Source organism: Armigeres subalbatus, chromosome 1 (genome assembly GCF_024139115.2).
Source record: "Armigeres subalbatus isolate Guangzhou_Male chromosome 1, GZ_Asu_2, whole genome shotgun sequence".
Taxonomy (NCBI): Eukaryota; Metazoa; Arthropoda; class Insecta; order Diptera; family Culicidae; genus Armigeres; species Armigeres subalbatus.
In genome coordinates, this window is record NC_085139.1 from 45,766,077 (window position 1) to 45,785,410 (window position 19,334).

General features: G+C 40.3%; 2 protein-coding genes across 2 annotated transcripts; both read right to left on the minus strand.

Moving 5' to 3' along the window:
* Positions 1–921: 921 nt before the first annotated feature.
* On the minus strand, positions 922–2,379 carry LOC134208338 (uncharacterized). The gene has a single exon (XM_062684336.1). The coding sequence runs from the start codon at positions 2,021–2,023 to the stop codon at positions 926–928; it is 1,098 nt and encodes a 365-aa protein (XP_062540320.1). The 5' UTR covers positions 2,024–2,379; the 3' UTR covers positions 922–925.
* Positions 2,380–7,196: 4,817 nt separating this feature from the next.
* On the minus strand, positions 7,197–8,296 carry LOC134206128 (uncharacterized). Its single transcript, XM_062681817.1, has 2 exons — positions 7,409–8,296; positions 7,197–7,208 (listed from the first exon to the last, which is right to left on the minus strand). The coding sequence occupies exons 1-2, from the start codon at positions 8,294–8,296 to the stop codon at positions 7,197–7,199; spliced, it is 900 nt and encodes a 299-aa protein (XP_062537801.1).
* Positions 8,297–19,334: the final 11,038 nt, after the last annotated feature.

Sequence of the window (19,334 nt, forward strand, 5' to 3'; positions counted from 1 at the left end):
CGAGGGTCGGAGCCAAAAAAACCGGCGTGGTCTGGTAATGGGCGCCGGATATACGGCCTGTTTCTCCGTCAGGTTAGTAGCCTCATTAAGGCTCCCCCAGACCTAAGCGATTTCATGGCCGCGACGTCGACAACTAGTCGCTGCGATTCTATCGTTCGGTTGCTGCCGGCAATGTTCTATTGACGCTTCCATACCAACGGCGACAGAATCAAGTCGAGACTGACGCATCGCGTGTGTATGGGGAAACTTTTCATTCAACGCGGTGGGGGCTGATTTTTCGCTAGAAAGGAGGCGCACGGTACCGTGCGGGACCGAAATCCGTCCACTTCATGAGATATCATTAAATTAAAGGGGGTTAAAGGTGATTAATGTAGGAATAATTAATCTTATCCTGTTCAGATACTTGGCCGTAAGCTTTTAGGGCATAGAATTGGAAAGAAGGCTTTGAAATTAAAACAACAAAAATTAAAAACAAATCTCAACCCACCAAACGCGCAGTTTGTGCCGCCATTTTGTTTTCGGGTAGAGCATAATTGCATCAAAAGTAACTGTGTTTTATTTGCTAATTGCGAATCATTACATAAGTTAAGCGGAAAACAAATCAAAGGGATCGCTTCTCAAGGTGCGCATCGAACTATTTACAGTGGTGGTTTAGTCAATCAGACTTAGGGCAGGGGATACCTTCACTGACTTTTTAAAAAAACTTTTTATTACAATAAACACTAACTTTATTTACTACACTACTTGCACTGACAAGAGCACTGATGAAAAAGAGCCACGCTGTTGCTGGCAGTTTTATAATATAAAACTGCTGACTCGGCGATTGTTCCGGCACCTTCGCTGATTGGTGCATACACGTGGCGTGATGCACCGTACGATTCGCTAACGGTTCCCCTTCCAGTTGGAAGCCGCCCTCGGGTTCCTTCTATAGCTGCGGAAGAAGCGGGATGCTTCTCGACTCGGGATGCTCCTCGGATGGATTATTTCGCTTTATCTCCTCTGGTGTGTTCGATGCGAAGAGTGTTTTCAAAATGTAGAATTTAAATGTCATGGCTATGGCTGTTCCCAATATGATGATCAGTAGCGTTGTCGCTGTTGCGGAGGTTATCCATCCGTAGATGTCTAGTTTCCAATGTATGTTCTCTGCTGTTAGGTTTAGGAGTTCTATGTGGTTGCGATGCTCTAAATGCAGTTCCTGTAAATGTGCCAATGGAATATGGTTTATGATTTTGGTCGGATTTACCTTAATTCCAGTTATTGGTGTGAAGGGTGGTATCTCCACGTTAGTACTGGAATATTCGACGTCATCCAGTTTTAAAGTACAGTGTGAATGCTGAATGAGATTTGGACCACTGAGGGACCTGGTAGCTGAACAGTTGGATGTCAAAGTTATATTGTGTCCGTGGATTACAATATTGCCATCGTTAATCTTCCGTATAATTTTACCTCCATAAATACGTTCTGTAGGGCAATCAGCTGTTTTTCCGGAGATTAACTTTTGCATACACTCTGTGAGTGGTTCCAAACTGCTACTGGAACATACAAAGGGAGCTCTGAGCTTGATACATCTGAGCTTGACATGCGAGATGAGTGGAATTTGTCCTTTCAGATAAAATGGTGCTGGTACATGAATGCGGTAACCATCTTCAATTACTGCTTCGACAAAGTTGAGCGTATATAATGCTCCTTCGATTTGGGGTATTTTGAGTACGTAGATGATGTTATCTTTGTTGAACATTGCGTAAGAGCTTGCAATATTCAAAATGCTGTCCACCGAGTTAAGTCCAAAGTCGTTGTTGCGAAGGATTCGTTGAATGGCTTCTAATTCTCCTCCTTGGATGATGCGGCTACTTGGTATGCTACGTCTGGCCAGTGTAAGAGATTCCTCGACGACTTCTAAATAATATAATAGTTCATCTAATTTGAATACAAAATTGAGTGAATCGAAACTTTTGAATGTAACGTTTTCTAACTTCTGCGCATTATCTATCAGAAAATTGAAAGTGTTTGTAAGATTCTTCATTCGGTTTTCAAACAAATGATTAATGTGTACCTGATTATTGTTTGCGACTATTAAGGAATTTATAGAGCTATTGATAACTTTCAAATCTTCCGCATCAGGACTCCCTGATACGTATTTCCAAGCCCTACCGAGTGATTCCCATCTCTTGAATCTATTCTGAGGCGTAATTCTATCGAATGTCAGATTGATTTTGTCTATCTTTTTCCTAATAACTTGTTCGAAAAGCGAATCGGTTAGATCAAAACTGTTAACTGCATAATTGAACAAATCTATAGCTTCCTTGACATCTGTCAAATTTATAGGATGTATTATTCTGACGTAGTTGTTGCTAATCCTGGCTTGTCCTAGAGGTATGATTGCTAGAGGGTTGTGGGTCAGATCGTATATACGGATGTCTGTCCAAGCCGTTGATGTCCAGAGTATCAGGTATCAGGTATCAGAACGTCGGCTCAGGAGGCACGTTCCCCTCAATTTGGGAGATTTGTGCCATCGCCTTCACTGGCCTTTCTCATCATTTACCTGACGGAAAAGGAAGTGAAAATGGGAAAGGAAGAGGAAGTGAAGTTGGAAAAGAGAATGGAACAGGTTTCTGGAGAAGGAGGATACAAACAATAGAACATACATACGATGCATTTTGTAAAACGCAATGTAACGCGAAGTACAAAATATACTGGATAAGTCACACAATGCAAATGCATAAGATATACCATTTATAGGAAAACCAATTATGTAGACTCACACGCATTTAGCCAAGGACTAAAGAGAGGTGTAACAAAACACTGAGGACGTAACAATGGACGAACGTGAAAAACGAAACACAGAGTGCACTGTGAAAAACGCATAATGCGAATCCATATAGGTAGCAATTTGTTGAAAAACTAATTACTAACTAATAACTAACTAACTAACTAAGAAATTCATAATTCCATTCTTATTGAACCTCACGTTGAGATTGAACAAGAGTAGCGGAAGCCGAACTTCAAGGACGACGCGCAGAGTACACTGTGAAAAACGCATAATGCGAATCCATATACTGCCGTTCTACGCATAACTGTCCCACGTATATAGGAAATACCAGCAAGCATGGGACAAATATGCGTATGACGGCAGTATAGGAGACAGACACAAAGTACATTGTAAAAAAACGCATAATGCGAATCCATATAGGTGACAGTTTGTTGAAAAACTAAGTAAAACACATATTCATAACCCCACACTCACGTTGAGATTGAACAAGAGTAGCCGAAGTCAAGGACAAGACACAGAGTACACTGTGAAAAACGCATAATGCGAATCCATATAGGTGACAAACACAAAGTACATTGTAAAAAAACGCATAATGCGAATCCATATAGGTGACAATTTGTTGAAAACTAAGTAAAACACATGTTCATAACCCCACTCTTATTTAACCTCACGTTGAGATTGAATAAGAGTAGCCGATTATCTCGGAGAAGCAAAAAGTCAACTACACCATAGCTCCGGTTAGCGCAGCGAGGGCTGAATACTGTGAAGGTTGCCCTGGTGCTTCACAGGCTCCGTTTGCGGTTAGGTTCTTATTAGACCCCCTAACCATTCATTCGTAGGCACGGTAAGCATAAAGCCGCATCACACCGAGAATTAGGGGTCACCTGTATGCTGGACTTTGACCACTGGAACAGGCCATCCGTGATGTTATTCTTAGCCGAATAACCAGCTGCCGACACCACACGGCTATCTAGGCTGTTCGTGGAGAGAAGTTGACATTAACTTTACGTCAACTCTCAATGTGGCCGAACAGCCAACCCTCTAGCAATCATACCTCTAGGACAAGCCAGGATTAGCAACAACTACGTCAGAATAATACATCCTATAAATTTGACAGATGTCAAGGAAGCTATAGATTTGTTCAATTATGCAGTTAACAGTTTTGATCTAACCGATTCGCTTTTCGAACAAGTTATTAGGAAAAAGATAGACAAAATCAATCTGACATTCGATAGAATTACGCCTCAGAATAGATTGATGGCTAGGACACATAGTCTGAAAAGGATTCATGAGAGTAACGTCTCGTAAGTTAAATTATATTTTTAAGTTTTTCTTATGGATTTTTATATCTATAGTGTCGGTAATTGTTTTACCGTTTTGTTCCTTTATTTCGACTAATCTGTACCTATGACCGTATGGGGATGGTTTGGCCTTTGTTTTAGCAAGAATTTCCCTAGTTCTTATGTCCTGATACCCTTTGTCTGTTTCTACTATTTTTGCATTTTGTCTATCAGCAATATTGTCTTTGGCGGTTTGTATAATGTGTTGTTTTGTCATGTTAATATCCTTTAAATCCAGCGACGTGGAGTTCCCAAATATTATTTGTCTTGGTGTCAAGTTTGTTGTCGAGTGCTTGGCATCATTGTATAAGGCTGTTATTAAAGAAAGTCCTTGATAGAGGGTCAGATTGATAATTTTGCGTCGGTTCGCTAAATACATTTCTAAAAGAGTGTTGTGGAACCTTTCGATGATGCCATTACTATTGCTGCTACTGGCATAGTGAACGGCAACACCGTTTTCTTCCAAGAATGTTCTGAAATTTTGACTTCGAAATGAAGTAGCTTGATCACAGGTGATCGATTTAGGTATCCCGAAAGTTTTAAAATATTTGATAAGGGTTTCGGATAGTTCCTCGCTGGTTTCGTTGCAGATTTTGTAGATTTGGGCAAATTTGGAAAAAGAATCAACGATTGTTAAGAACTTCTCTCCTTCTTCAATATAAACGTCTATGAAAATATTCTCCAACGGTTTATCATATGTTCTTCTCGTGATTGAAATTTTGAATGGATGCCTTTCATATTTAGCAAATTTACAATCCTGGCATTCCTTCGCGAAAGTCTTAACAATCGATAACATCTCTGGGAAAAATACTGACGGACGAACTTCTTCGTAATTAAGCTTCCAATTTCTATGGTTGAAATTATGGGTTTTACGAACAAATTCATCTTGGTCTCTTTTTGAAATTAAATCTGGTAACTTGAGGTTGCAGAATTGGATTCTCATCCCTTTGAAATTGTTATGTATGATTTGTAAGCAAGATTTCACAACTGTTGGTGGAGCAAAGATTCCATTCGTTATTCCAGGAGCTAGATAATTTTTAAGGATTTGCATTAGTTGGTCCTCCGTATAATCATCCTGGTGGAATATGTGCCTGCTAAAACCTGGAAATACAGAATAAGAAATGTGAGGGGACTTTTTCTTGTCTTGGGATATATGCATAATGAGTTGGTTTCTGAACTTATTTACTATGTCGGGCCCATAGACAGGATCATTTTCGTATAATTCATTTTCCAATACAGTTTGTAAATTCACTTCAGATTCTTCAATTCCTGGTATTCTGGATAGTCCGTCAGCTACCACGTTTTGTTTCCCCTTTTTGTATATCAGTTGGAAATCGAATTGTTCCAGATACAGACGTTGGCGAGTTACTCGACCTGTGGCATCTGTCAATTTGAGTTCCTTTGTTAGAGGCTCGTGATCTGTATAAATGGTAAATTTCATACCATGCAGATATAGCCTGAGCTTTTTGGCTGCAAAGTAAATAGCCAGAAGTTCCTTGTCTGTGGCAGAGTATTTCTCCTCTGCTCTCGATAAAGTTCGCGAAAGATACGCAATTGGTCTTTCGTGCCCGTCTTCCATTTGTGTCAGGACCGCTCCGATCGCGTGACTAGACGCATCGGTGGTCAAAATGAACGGCTTTTCTAAATCGGGATAAGCAAGTAAGAGTTTCGTGCTCATGATCTCTTTAAGCTCACTAAACGCCTTTTCATATTCAGAATTAAGAACGATAAGTTTATTCTTTCCCCGAAGCATGCTTGTCATTGGCTTCGCAATTTTAGCAAAACCCGGTATAAAGCGTCTGTAATATGAAACGGTACCTAGGAACGATTTAAGTTCCTTCGGTGTTTTCGGAAGAGGCCAATTTTTGACTGCCTCTACCTTGTTTGGGTTAGGTTTAACCCCTTCTGTTGTTACGACATGTCCTAAGAATTCTACCTCCTTACGTAGGAATTCGGACTTGTCACACTGAATTTTTAAATTTGCCTCTTTCAGTGTGGTCATAACTTTCTGAATATCCTTCATGTGTTCTTCCAGCGAGCTGGAGAAAATAATGATATCGTCCATATAGACGAAACATCTTACTCCAACATGCTTACGTAGCACAGAATTCATAAGTCGTTGAAATGTCGCGGGCGCATTCCTTAACCCGAACGGCATTCGCACAAATTCATATTTTCCGCTGTCGACATTGAATGCCGTCTTCGGAATATCAGCTGGGTCTACCTCTATCTGGTGAAAGCCACTAGCTAAATCAATTACAGAAAAATACTGCGCTTTCCCTAAGCGGTCTAGAATTTCGCTTATCTCGGGAATAGGATAACGATCCGCAGGTGTGACTTTATTCAACTTCCTATAGTCAACAACAATGCGATACTTTTGCACTCCTGAATTGTCGGCTTTCTTCGGAACGACCCAAATGGGGGAGGTCCACGCAGAAGAAGACTCTCGTATGATACCGGAGCTCAACATTTTCTGAATCTGTTCGCTCACTCTTTCTCTAAGATGGTAGGGGTATTTATACGTTCGCTGATGAATCGGATTACTATCGGAGGTTTCAATTTTGTGTTTTACTTGGTGGGTGAAGTCTAATCTCTGTCCTTCTTGGTAGAAAATACTTTTGAAAGGTTGTAATGTTTTTGCTAACAGTTTAACTTCCTCTTTACTTAAGTGATCCGCGGGGAAATTGAGTTTCGAGCGAGTTTCATTTTGATTTAAGAAAAAATGTTCGTTCTCGAGCGGTTTAGCTTCGTTCAGTTTAGCATGTGTGGTGCTGAATACATGCACGGTGGCAAGGTTGTTTTTGGCGGCATACAAACCAGGTTGTAATGTGACGCCGGTTGATAAATTAATTTCGTCTTCAATGAGAAATGTCCCATTTGACGTAGTATTTATTTCTACTACATTTTCCGTTTGTTCGTGAAAGTTCCATGAACTCGGGTAGTATTTTGAAAGTTCAAAGTTATGCTTTCCAATCATCAGCTGATGATTGCCTGAATCTATTTTCGCTTTCATTTCTGCCAAATTTTCATAGCCAATGAGGCCATCGAAAAACTCATGAAATTTGAAAACGTGGAAGGGTAATTTCTTATTCAATACACTGGGAAAAATATTCATAAGGATCATTCTATCAATTATAAACTTGCCATTCTTATTTGTTATAATCGCGGGTTTGTCTGTTATTTTAGAGTTACGCACATTTTCCGGATTTATATACGATTTATTCGCGCCCGTATCAACTAAAAATTTAAGTACACCTTTTTTAGAGCGGCAGCGAATGTATGGAATAAAATTGTTTACGTTGTTGTTTCCTGTTCCGTCGTCGTAAAAATTTGCATTCACGTTTTCATCATTTTCTTCATCGTCACTGATATCTACGTCGACTTCGTTGTTGTTGTGTTCTGCGCGGGGTTTAGGTTGATGCACTTTTCTATACGCAAATTTATTACCGTTCGCATTAGTTTTGCCATAATAATTGTTGTTGTTGTTAGAACCACTGCTACCGGGCTGACTCTGGGGTTTAGATTGTGAATGAAATCTGAACGGCTTAGATCGGATTTCGGCATTTTGGTTGATGCATACGGCTTCGTATGCTTCTTCTAACGATTGCGGTTTGGATTGCCTTATGATGGAGGCCAGGGGTTCACCTATGTTGTCGAGGTATTTTGCAACGCTTAATATGTCTATAATTTGTTTTTCCGAAATTGGATTGGATGACAGATTCGCCTTCAATCGTGTATTTATCTCTTTACATTCATTATAAAATTTAAGGTGCGTTTTATCTTTACGATTGATATTAAATAATGCTGACACATTAGTAGCAAAGTCTCGGTGGTCCCCATATTGCTCGAGGAGCACCTGTTTGATACCACTGATGGTATCGGGATCGCCGTTTGCGCATACTACCGCGCGGGCATCCCCTTTAATTTTATTTTTTATTGCTCTAAGATACATAGAGCTAATTGAGTCGGGCTGGCCGTTAGCCCCTTTGATTTTGAACATCTCGTACAGCTCATCTACTTCACGTAGCCAGCTGGAGAGTTCCTTCTTATTACCGGTGAATTCCGATAAGTTTTTTATTGGGTCGGGAATAGAGAATTTGCTGCTACTCCCAACCGTTAATAAAATTCTTAGCTGTTCTAATTCAGCTTTAAGTGCTTCGATTTCGGAGGCTCTAGTTTCGGGCATTTTTGCAATATAAATAATATATCAAGTATAAGTGTAAATGAAAAATGTTTTACTTACAATGTGAAGGCTGCATCCACGGGTTCTCTGCTGCTCGTTGCTGTGCGGCGGGATTTTCCACTATTTAAAAACCTCACTAACTATCCCCACTTCTGACACCACTTAGGGCAGGGGATACCTTCACATACTTAAAAAAAACTTTTTATTACAATAAACACTAACTTTATTTACTACACTACTTGCACTGACCAGAGCACTGATGAAAAAGAGGCCGAGCCACGCTGTTGCTGGCAGTTTTATAATATAAAACTGCTGACTCGGCGATTGTTCCGGCACCTTCGCTGATTGGTGCATACACGTGGCGTGATGCACCGTACGATTCGCTAACGCAGACTGTTTCAATTTAAATATTTAGTTAAAAAATAGCTGTACGGATTTTGATCCTTTGATTCGAAATCCGTCCACAGTGGACGGATTTCGAGTCAGGAGTAGTTGATTTAATTCATTATTTTATTATGTTTTTCGTAGTTTTTAATGAGTAAATGTGAATCACTTCAAAAGTAGAAACCTTCATGCTCCTGTGTCAATGGCAAACGTTTTATTTACATTCGATTGGTATATTCTAATGACTTTTTCATAAACTAAGGTGCTTAAGTGTAAGGATTTCGATACGCACGGTACTTCAAAAGAGAAACCTTGTCGCAGAAGCCTTTTACAAATAGACTTGTGCGGTGGTTAAACGTCGAACATTTGTCGTCGGTTGGAAGGGAACGCACGGTTGTGTGAAAAAGACTTCGCGAATGTGAAATAATAAATTCGTCGATTTCGGTTGACCCACCAGATCCGTCAGTACCAGTGGCGGCGCGCGCGGTAAAAGATGGAGTTGGCTGAAGGCCACTCTTACCACTTAAGGAACTCAGGGGGACCCAGCGATAACGGAAGCCAGAACAGATTCGATGGCGAGTAATCTAAGGAGCAAACGGTCCATTTCGCAAACCCATTTTTACTACGCCTCTCCGTCGAAAGCTTTCTTGGCGGTCCTATTGAAGGGGCATACAACCGAGGTGTTGATCACGCAACAGCAGCAATTTCCAGCGCCTTTTGAAAAATGGAAAAGCTTAGCGAATGCACGCCCATTACAATAGTGTAACACCCAGTGCTTAACTCTGCAAAATGGTTTTTTTTAACGCTGACGCTGTATCGCTGCCAGACGACTATCTTCTTGAGCAGCTTAAGTGTCAAGGCGTGAGGGAGCACCTCGACCATCATCCTGATTGCTGACACTGATTGAAACCATTGTTTTGGATCACATCGACTTCGGTTGGACCAGAGTATGAACCCGGAACTACATTCCCACACCGATGTAGTGTTACTGGTGTTGGGAGTTTGGTCAAACGAGTAAAATATGTCCCAGCTCCGAACAGTTGGGCGGTAATTGTGCGAAACACCACCATACCGATAATGGGATGAACATCGGTGAAGCCTCTAATACCACAACTAGCCGATCCCAATGCACGGCCCTTGCTCGTACGTCCAAGCTCGACGTGAGTACGAACAAAGTTCCGGGGAAAGTAAGGGAAGCTCCTATGGAAAGACGGCGATCACCAGCAAGGATGAGGAGATTTATGAACTTAAAAAAACCGTTGCAAGGCTGGAGGAGGAAGGCCGCTGGAAGGACAAAAAAATCGAGGATCATCGAGGACTATCAAGGATCTATTAGAATCAGCAACAGGATTGAATCGGTTCAGAAGTATGGAACATTTGAAGAACTAATGCAAAAATTGCCCTCCTTACCGATGCACAGTGGTTCGCTCTAGAACAAAGGATGGCCAAAACCTCAAAATGTCCCTAAGAGTAGGTTTTATGTTTGTATCATGGAATTTTGTGGCTTTTTGTCACATACAGACTTGATCGTGGGTGTTGGAAGCATTTCTTTGGCAATATACAGCCGTTTATCGGCATCTCTGTGAATAGTAAATAATTTCATATTACTGCTAAATTCGGTTTTTGAAAACATATCGTTTCACAACAAAGACAATCTCACATGCCATAAAACTAGTTAGATTGTTATTTTACAGAAAAGGCCTGTCCACGTTAAATTTCGGACACCCATCATCTAATGCGATTTTTTTAAATTTTCACAAACCACTGAGGAGATCAATTTACACGACAGTTGAATTTTTCCGCTTCTTTCAGCGGGTTTTCCTTCTCGTCCAAAGAGATAAAATGGCTACAAATCAGTTGGACATTGTCTCAGTGTCCGAAATTTAACGTGGACAGGCTTTACGTATTTCGACTCCAACAGTAACGCCATCTTCAGTGTTTCGTACTTGACTCTTTTTTTTTTTTTTTTTTTTTTTTTTTTTTACAAGGGAGAATGCATTTACACACTAGTCCAGTACACGTGCATTGTAGTTGCCAAACTACCACACGGAAGTGTACTGGAGTGTCGGACTCGACCATACCGGTAATACCGACTAAACTCCCTTGGGCTCCACCATCGTTTCCCCCAGGAACTACCTCGCAGTACTACTTCTGGGGGATGGCAGTACTAAACGTACTCGCTCGTTCTCGCTCACACAGGCACCCGTCCCGTGCGAGACTGACACGCTAACGCTCCTATGGGTCTGACTTGTGTGCCCACCCTTCTCATGCCGTGCGGGACTAACTTTTGTGCCCACCCTTCTCATGCCGTGTGGGACTAATTCTATGCCCACCTTTATCGTACCATGTGAGACTGCTCACCTCTTTCATTCGGTTCGCGCTGACACATACTACTTGAGTCATTCGACCTAACACTCCCTCTGGCATCCCTTGTGGGACTCTTCGCTTAGGTTCCCACTTCTGACATACCATGTGAGTCTGACTCACCTCATTCATGCCATATGAGACTAGCTCAACACGACTCAACTCATTCCTTTCGTACCATGTGAGACTAACTTGGATGCTCACCCACACTCCTCTGCCACGCCGCGGGGTATCAGTAGTCGTAGGAACCAACATTCCTGCGCTACTTCCAGCGCGGCGTGTGCAGTCCATACATACACCTATTCATTCACCCTTCTGCCATGCTTCGAGGTGACGATCTCGGTAGCCACCCGCTGCGCCATTACTTCTGCATGGGCAGACCATTCACACACTTCTTCGCGTTCGGCACTTTCGCTCTAACTTACCAATCACAAGTTAGTCATGCTTGTCGATTGTTGCTCGGCGCGCCAGATTCTCTGCAAGCTGCAGGCAATCTGAGTGGTTGCAGTCGAGACTGCGTTCCACTTCTCCACCGCTTGACACATCCTTTGGATAAGATTATCCGGAGTTGTGTCCCGGCCACAAACGTCTAGCATTGCTCTTCTTTCGACGTCGAAACGAGGACATACGAACAGTATGTGCTCTGCACATACTGTCAACACCTGGGCAGTCAGGACAGACGGAGACCTCCGCGTGCCCAAACCTGTGGTGGTACTGTCGGAAACAGCCATGGCCTGACAGGAATTGTGTCAGATGGAAGTGAACCTCCCCATGGGGTCTCCCCACCCAGCTTGATATGTTAGGAATCAGCCGGTGGGTCCACCTACCTTTCGAGGAGTTATCCCACTCGCGCTGCCATCTGGCAACCGAAGTCACCCTGGTACGCTCGCGGGCTCCTCTGGTTTCGTACTTGACTCTGGTGGAATTAAATGGGGTAGTACTAACTCGTCCTATGACAAGAGAAGATATTCCACAAAAAAAGCTCTAAATAATTTTCTTATCAAAATAATTGCTTGTTAAATACAGGCTGTCCATGGGCTAAGACACTACGAGACAAAATACGATCTATTTGCTTACTGTTACTGTTACTGTTACTTACTGTTGTCGTAGTAAATTTCATAAAAACTTCAAACGGCTTGTGCTCTGTTCAATTGCAATCAACTCTCAAAAATTTGAATGACTATTGAAATAGCAAATGTTATCGTTTAAGGTCACTCCTGACAGAATCCAAGTTTAAAAGTGCTCGCGTTTTCGGGGGCACACCACTCAATACGGAAGCAACATTTTCATTATTTCACGCATGCTGCGACGCAGCAAAGTTAAATCAACAAAAATGACAGTTGTGCGCCGCCTCTGAATCGAGTGGTGTGCCCCCGAAAACGCGAGCACTTTTAAACTTGGATTCCGTCAGGAGTGACCTTAAGCAAAGTAAAATATAATAGTAGTGTGTGATTTGATTGATGGAATCGCGGTGGCTTTATTTATATGTTATGCTTGTTCAAATAGTTGTTCAGCTTTTCAGTTCAAATATCAGTACCAACATTGTCTATTTCTGGCAAGAATAGTGTTCTACAGTTTAGCTCGAGCTCAAACATGAGAACTTGAAACTCTTTATACAGTCACTCTCAAAATTGAGCGTACAGCATAGATTAGATGAATATATTCGAAAATTCCAAAGGAAATTTAATTGTTGGCTCGGTTGTTTTTAATGCATTTCAATATTCATCCCTTCCTTCAATGTATGCGTACATAAAATGGTTGAAATTTTTTCTCATTTTTTCATTTATTTGAAAATAATCTCAAAATACGCCTATTAGATGTGACAAAATTGAGCGTACAGCTAATGTTTTTCTATAAAATTTCTTATTATAAACACGAATAATGTATTTTAATATTGATTTTTCAAGATTATATTTATAATAATAAACATTCGCTACTTAAACATTCAATGTTTTGAAATTAAACCATGTTTTATCCAAAATGGCGAACAAGTAAGATGTATAAACAATGCTATTTAACAATTCAATGCTGCTGGGCAAAATAGATACTTTAAGATATGGATTTCACCGGCATCGTGTCTTATATATGATAGATAATTGAAATCGAGCGATAAATTTGGGAAAATTCAGTTGGTAAATGATGAAAACAGATGTAAACATATAAAGAAAACGACAAATGTTGGGAACGGCATATTTCAAATTAAGTATAACTTTATTTAAAAGTCGATGTATAGGTAGCTTATAAGCTCAGGACACTCATTAATAATAATATTAATAAAAGAGCAGCACACGGATACATTATAAGATGTCATTTTATATTTGAAGACTCAGTCACCGTAGGAACAAATTTGGTTTAATCATTTCAATTCACAAAGATATCAAGACAAAATTTTCAAAACGACTTATCTGCTTTTGTAAACAAAGATTCAAACGACGATTTGACGAATATGATAACTCTCCCATGCAAACTAATACCATCAATAGGTAGCTGGATGTTTCCGCTACCTGTTGATGGTGTTGGTTTGCGTGGGAGAGCTATCAGATTCGTCAAATCGTCGTTTGAATCTTTGTTTACAAAAGCAGATAAGTCGTTTTGAAAATTTTGTCTTGATATCATTAAATAAGCTGCCGAACACTTAAAAAAGTTTATTTTTACTCGCCACATGGAAATCAACCAATTGTATCCCTTATGGTAACAGATCGTGGAGTTTAATCCAAATTTAATTATGAAATTACGATTTTAAGCTAACTTTTCAATATTCAATCAGAAGTGCTCTACGGGATTGAAAAGCTGTTTTTATGTTCGGTACCTCAACATGCACCTTGTACTTTTAGAATTTGACTGTGAATGATTGGATTCAATAATATTACTCTTAATGATAGACCTGAGACAATAACCGAGCTTTAAAACAAATTTATGTTAAAGACATACTAAATTTGAATTATGTCATTCCTAACATTTGTCGTTTTCTCTGTATGTTTACATCTGTTTTCATCATTTACCGACTGAATTTTGACAAATTAATCGTATGTCTCGCTCGATTTCGATTATTTATCATATATAAGATGCGGTGCCGGTGAAACATACAAATTTAAGCATTTATTTTGCCCACAGGTATTGAATTGTTAAATAGCAATGTTCTTACCTCTCACTTGTTCGCCATTTTAACCAAAACATGGTTTAATTTCAAAACATTGAATGTTTAAGTAGCGGATGTTTATTATTATAAATATAATAATGAAAAAACAATATTAAAATACATTATTCGTGTTTATAATAAGAAATTTTATAGAAAAACTTTAGCTGTACGCTCAATTTTGTCACATCTAATAGGCGTATTTTGAGATTATTTTCAAATAAATGAACTTTAGAGAAAAAATTTAAACAATTTTATGTACACATACATTAAAGGAAGGGATGAATATTGAAATGCATTAAAAACAACCGAGCTAACCATTTAATTTCCTTTGAAATTTTCGAATGTAGTCAACTAATCCATACTGTACGCTCAATTTTGAGAGTGACTGTAGGTAGAATCATTTTGATTGCAAAGTGATGAACCATGCTTATATCTAATACTATGATTTTTCATATGCCATAGAAAAGTGTTCAGCATAATTACATATTTTGAATAATAGACAAAAACAAAATTCCAACAATAAAATTCATGTTGAAAAAAAACTAAAATTGGTAGAATCTCGGATGCCAAGGGCAAATTTTGGAAGTAAGACATTTCAATCTAATAATTAGAAAAAGGCATTTTTAAGGTTCTTGTGAACAAAAAATACGCATTTGTAAGGTTTCAAATAGAAACAGACCAAAAAACAATTAAGCACATTTCAAAATAAAAGTTAAAAAAAGCAGCTTATCGCAACTTTCCGCAAAACAAAATAGTGATTCATAAAAAGCTATTGCTTTCAGCTTTGTAATGAGCATAGAATTATTATGAGCACTCAATTGCGCCTATACTTTTAGAGCACTTCAATAAAACAAATGTGAGTATTTTAAATAAATTTGTATATAAAGTTAACTTAAGTTGAGTTCTGTCACCTATATTTGACATAGGTATACTATTTAAGACCCTGATAATGCAGTCTTGAAATAATATTGGGGTTAGCGATTTAATTGAAGCCATACGATGTTGATCTAAACGTTTTGTCAAACAGCGTTTTTCATTGGAAATCAGTCAAAACTCAACAGAATTTCTTCAAATTTGGAATTTGAACCACTTAAGTATTCTATAAAAAAGAGAAAAATATAATTCCGACCGAAATACGAATTTCGGTTTTTGAGGTTTTGGCTGCCTTCGAACCATTGTGCGATGTCGTTAGCAAGCTGCATGGAAATTGTAATGTTAAAGATAAAATCATCCGAAAACTCAGATGTGGAGAGGAGCACACCTCTCGACTCCAACGTGTCTTATATCCCGAACACCAATTTTTCCCCGTCGCCCCCATCTGCCACAGTTGTGGGTTCTAGAGCCCCTAGCGTTGCTGCCTCCTCCAAAAGTCTCTCTCAGCCCCACAAAGGAAACCGCCGGAACACTACACTGACTCCAGTGGAACATGAATGGGTTCCATAATAACCTTCGTGATCTGGAAGTGCTGGTGAATCAAACCAATCTGGTTGTTATAGCGCTGCGGGAAATCCACCGAGCCACATCGGCTACTATGGATCATACCCTCGGTGCAAAATACCGATGGATTACTAAAGTTGGTACTAATGTTTGCTGTTGGTATATTGGACGGAATACCCTTCACCCAGGTGGAGGTAGAAGCGGAATTCCCTGTAGTTGTAGTGAGACTACAATGGCCAATCGCCGTCACTATTGTTCCCGTTTATATTCCGAATGGGAAGTTGCCGAACCTGAGGAATCATCTTTGCAGAATTTTTAAGGAGTTGTTATCGCCGGCTGTTATTCTGGGAGATGTGAATGGCTACCACCACTCCTGGGGTAGTAGTTTAAACAACATTTAAGGAAGTGCCAGTTTTAGCGCTGCAACCGACTCTGGCCTACTTGTCTCAAACGATGGCTCACCCACGTTCTACAGAGGTTGATTCCAACTGTAATGGTTGCCTCGAGACCCCAGAGGAAGCAATCACTCCCCGATTCTCCTGGCACTGGACAGCCAACCTGCCGAAGTCACTCAGTGACGTCGCTGGTTATACGACCAAGCGGATTGGCATTGCTTTCAAAGCCAAATCAAACGGGAACTAGATAACAAGCCGCCAGCTTCGGACATAGAGCTGTCGGACAGCATAATCCGGGCAGCAAAATTTCAGCATCCCAAAAACAAGCTCTACTCCGTCCGGGGGGAAAGGTCTCCACTGGTGGACCACAAAAAAAAAGCGTTAAGAATAGGCGTGAAGCGCTTCGTGCCCTGGAAAGGGTGAAGAAGCGTCCCGATCAGGAATGCATAATAAAATTATAACTCAATTCTATAAATGATTGTTATTAAAACAACTTGTGTTGTAATAAGATAATTGGATAAGAATGTGTCTTCGGCCAATTTCAAATTTACTCTTACTTTCTGACCTCTTTTTGAGACGGTCCTGTATTTGAAACTGTAGAATAACCCCCCATCTTACCGTAAGACGAAATTTTGCTTCAAAAAATCGGAGGTAATCACCGTCGGTATATCTTGATTTCATGTTCGATATTAATATCCGGAACAAAGTTAACTGCCTACATTATGGATGGAAATACGTCGTTGTAGCGTATTAGATTTTTATCCGTGATGTAGGCAATTACCCTGAAAGTCGATATTTTACGGATCAATTATATCAACATTTGTTGTAATGTTGATATGAAAGTATCAACCTCTGATATCATTTTGTTGCGGCGAGAGGGATTTTTGATATAATTTTTGTCATTTTAACAACTAACCAGCCATATTTATAACACATTTTGTTACGATATTTTTCTGAAATAAATAACACCCCTTGTTATAGTTTTGTTATGCATTTTTGATCGAGAATGGCATCGCCCCATGAATTGAAGGCGTAACGCAATATGATCCGGCTTTGGTCGCCGATGCCTTTGCCGATTATTTCGAAAAGCAATACTTCTACCGTGAATATCCGGAGCCGTTCCGGAAGAAGCATGCGGATCCAGTTTCAGAAATCCATGCCTTCCAGATTCCCCCTGGAACGATAAGACCTCCAATCAACCCTTCGCACTGATCGAATTGGACGTTGCCCTACTCAAGCATAAGGAGAAGTCCGCCGGCCCAGATGAAATAGGCAATGCTCAAAAATCTTGTTTCTGTGTTAAGCTTGCTCTACTCTGCTGTGCTGGTTGGGAAGCAATCACACGCAACATTTTCTTTCTCCGTATCTTTCTTTCATATCTTTTCTAGTTGCTATACGGACAAACATTGCCAATCTAAACCGTTACGATATTCCTTCTCTTCAAGCTGTTCACTGAAAGTCAACCGTTCCACGATGCTATTCTCGCCTTTTAAATACTTGTCGTCGAAGAACCAGTGATAACCTCCACGATTGTAGATATCCGCACTATAGCTATTCTTACCCATTTGTATTGTCGAAAAGTTAGTAAAAATGTTGCTTTTAAAACTAGGATTCCAAAATTTAACACGCTCTGAAGACGGTCATAATAGCACCGTAAAAACTGTCATTTCTTCTATCTAATATAGCCACGAATCGTCCCTGTATATAATGGCTTCCCACAAGATGCAATATGTATTGGAAATTTGTCACTCCATAACCATATTTCATTTTACAAATTCAATCAACTCCTTGTCGAAAGCTCTCAATCCACAAAGATAAAAAAAACCTTTCGGGATGCGTAACTTGAAAATAAGTTTCCATCGGTCTTAATTTTTTGCAAAAAGAAACACTCCTCATTTATTGAATAAAAAAAAAAGCGTAAACTCACTTTATTTGTGCAGCCATCCGGACTGAAGTCTTGTTCAGTTGGAAACAGTTTTCTTTGAAACTTTTATCGGTCGGGGGCAAGCTTGCTTGGCCGAGACCGAGCTCGTTCATATGCGCACATGCAAACCGTTTCCACTTTTCCGGCAAACGTAGTGGTGTCAGGTTCGGTGGAAATATCCGGCAGGAGAAGGAATGAGAAGAAAAAAACATCATCATTCAACTCAACTGGAACTAAGGACGAGAGAAAGATGAACCGCCAACTCTGTCTTTCCTTTATTGCCAAGTGTATGAAGTTGGATAGATGACCCTCTCGTAAATATAAATATAAGTGGGACCCACTGAGGACCTGAAGTTTTTGATTTGTTCTATAGGAGAGTTCGACTGAATCGTTGTGAAGTGTTTTTTCTTTATTTAAAAATTAATAGATATGAAGATTTTGATTTAGATCTGTGAATTCGTTCAATTTTTAAGTGATTAAGTTCACTTCGTGGATTATAGGCAATAGTGATGCTAACAGAAGTCAAAAAGGGGAGACGCATGTTTGCGGCTTACTCCTGATATTACTTCATAGTATTCAGGATCTGACTTTTTTTCGATCCCATTCAGAGTTTTAAATATCCTTGGGCACACCACTCAATATAGAAGCAGCCGACAAACAATTTTTTTTATCTCAGCTTTGCTGATGAAATAATAAAAAAGACAGTTGTACGTTACTTCTGTATTGAGTGGTGTGCCCTTGAAAACGTGAGTGCAGTTAGTTTTGGATTCCACGAGAATTGTCCTTAAGGTCACTCCTGATGGAATCCAAGTTTCAAAGTGCTCCAGGAAAGCAATTACGGAATTATTTAACATAAAATGGAACTTCCGGAGGAATTTCCGGAGGAATTCTCGAAAGAACTTCCGGAGGAATTCCCGGAGGAACTTCCGGAGGAATTCCCGGAGGAACTTCCGGAGGAATTCCCGGAGGAACTTCCGGAGGAATTCCCGGAGGAACTTCCGGAGGAATTCCCGGAGGAACTTCCGGAGGAATTCCCGGAGGAACTTCCGGAGGAATTCCGGAGGAACTTCGGAGGAATTCCGGAGGAACTTCCGGAGGAATTCCCGGAGGAACTTCGGAGGAATTCCGGAGGAACCTCGGAGGAATTCCCGGAGGAACCTCCGGAGGAATTCCAGGAGGAACTTCCGGAGGAATTCCCGGAGGAACTTCGGAGGAATTCGGAGGAACTTCCGGAGGAATTCCCGGAGGAACTTCCGGAGGAATTCGGAGGAACTTCCGGAGGAATTCCCGGAGGAACTTCCGGAGGAATTCCCGGAGGAACTTCCGGAGGAATTCCCGGAGGAACTTCCGGAGGAATTCGGAGGAACTTCCGGAGGAATTCCCGGAGGAACTTCGGAG

Coding starts and splice junctions, on each gene's coding strand:
- LOC134206128 (XM_062681817.1), bottom strand. CDS start 8,296: ATGCCCGAAACTAGAGCCTCCGAAATCGAAGCACTTAAAGCTGAATTA.
- LOC134208338 (XM_062684336.1), bottom strand. CDS start 2,023: ATGAAGAATCTTACAAACACTTTCAATTTTCTGATAGATAATGCGCAG.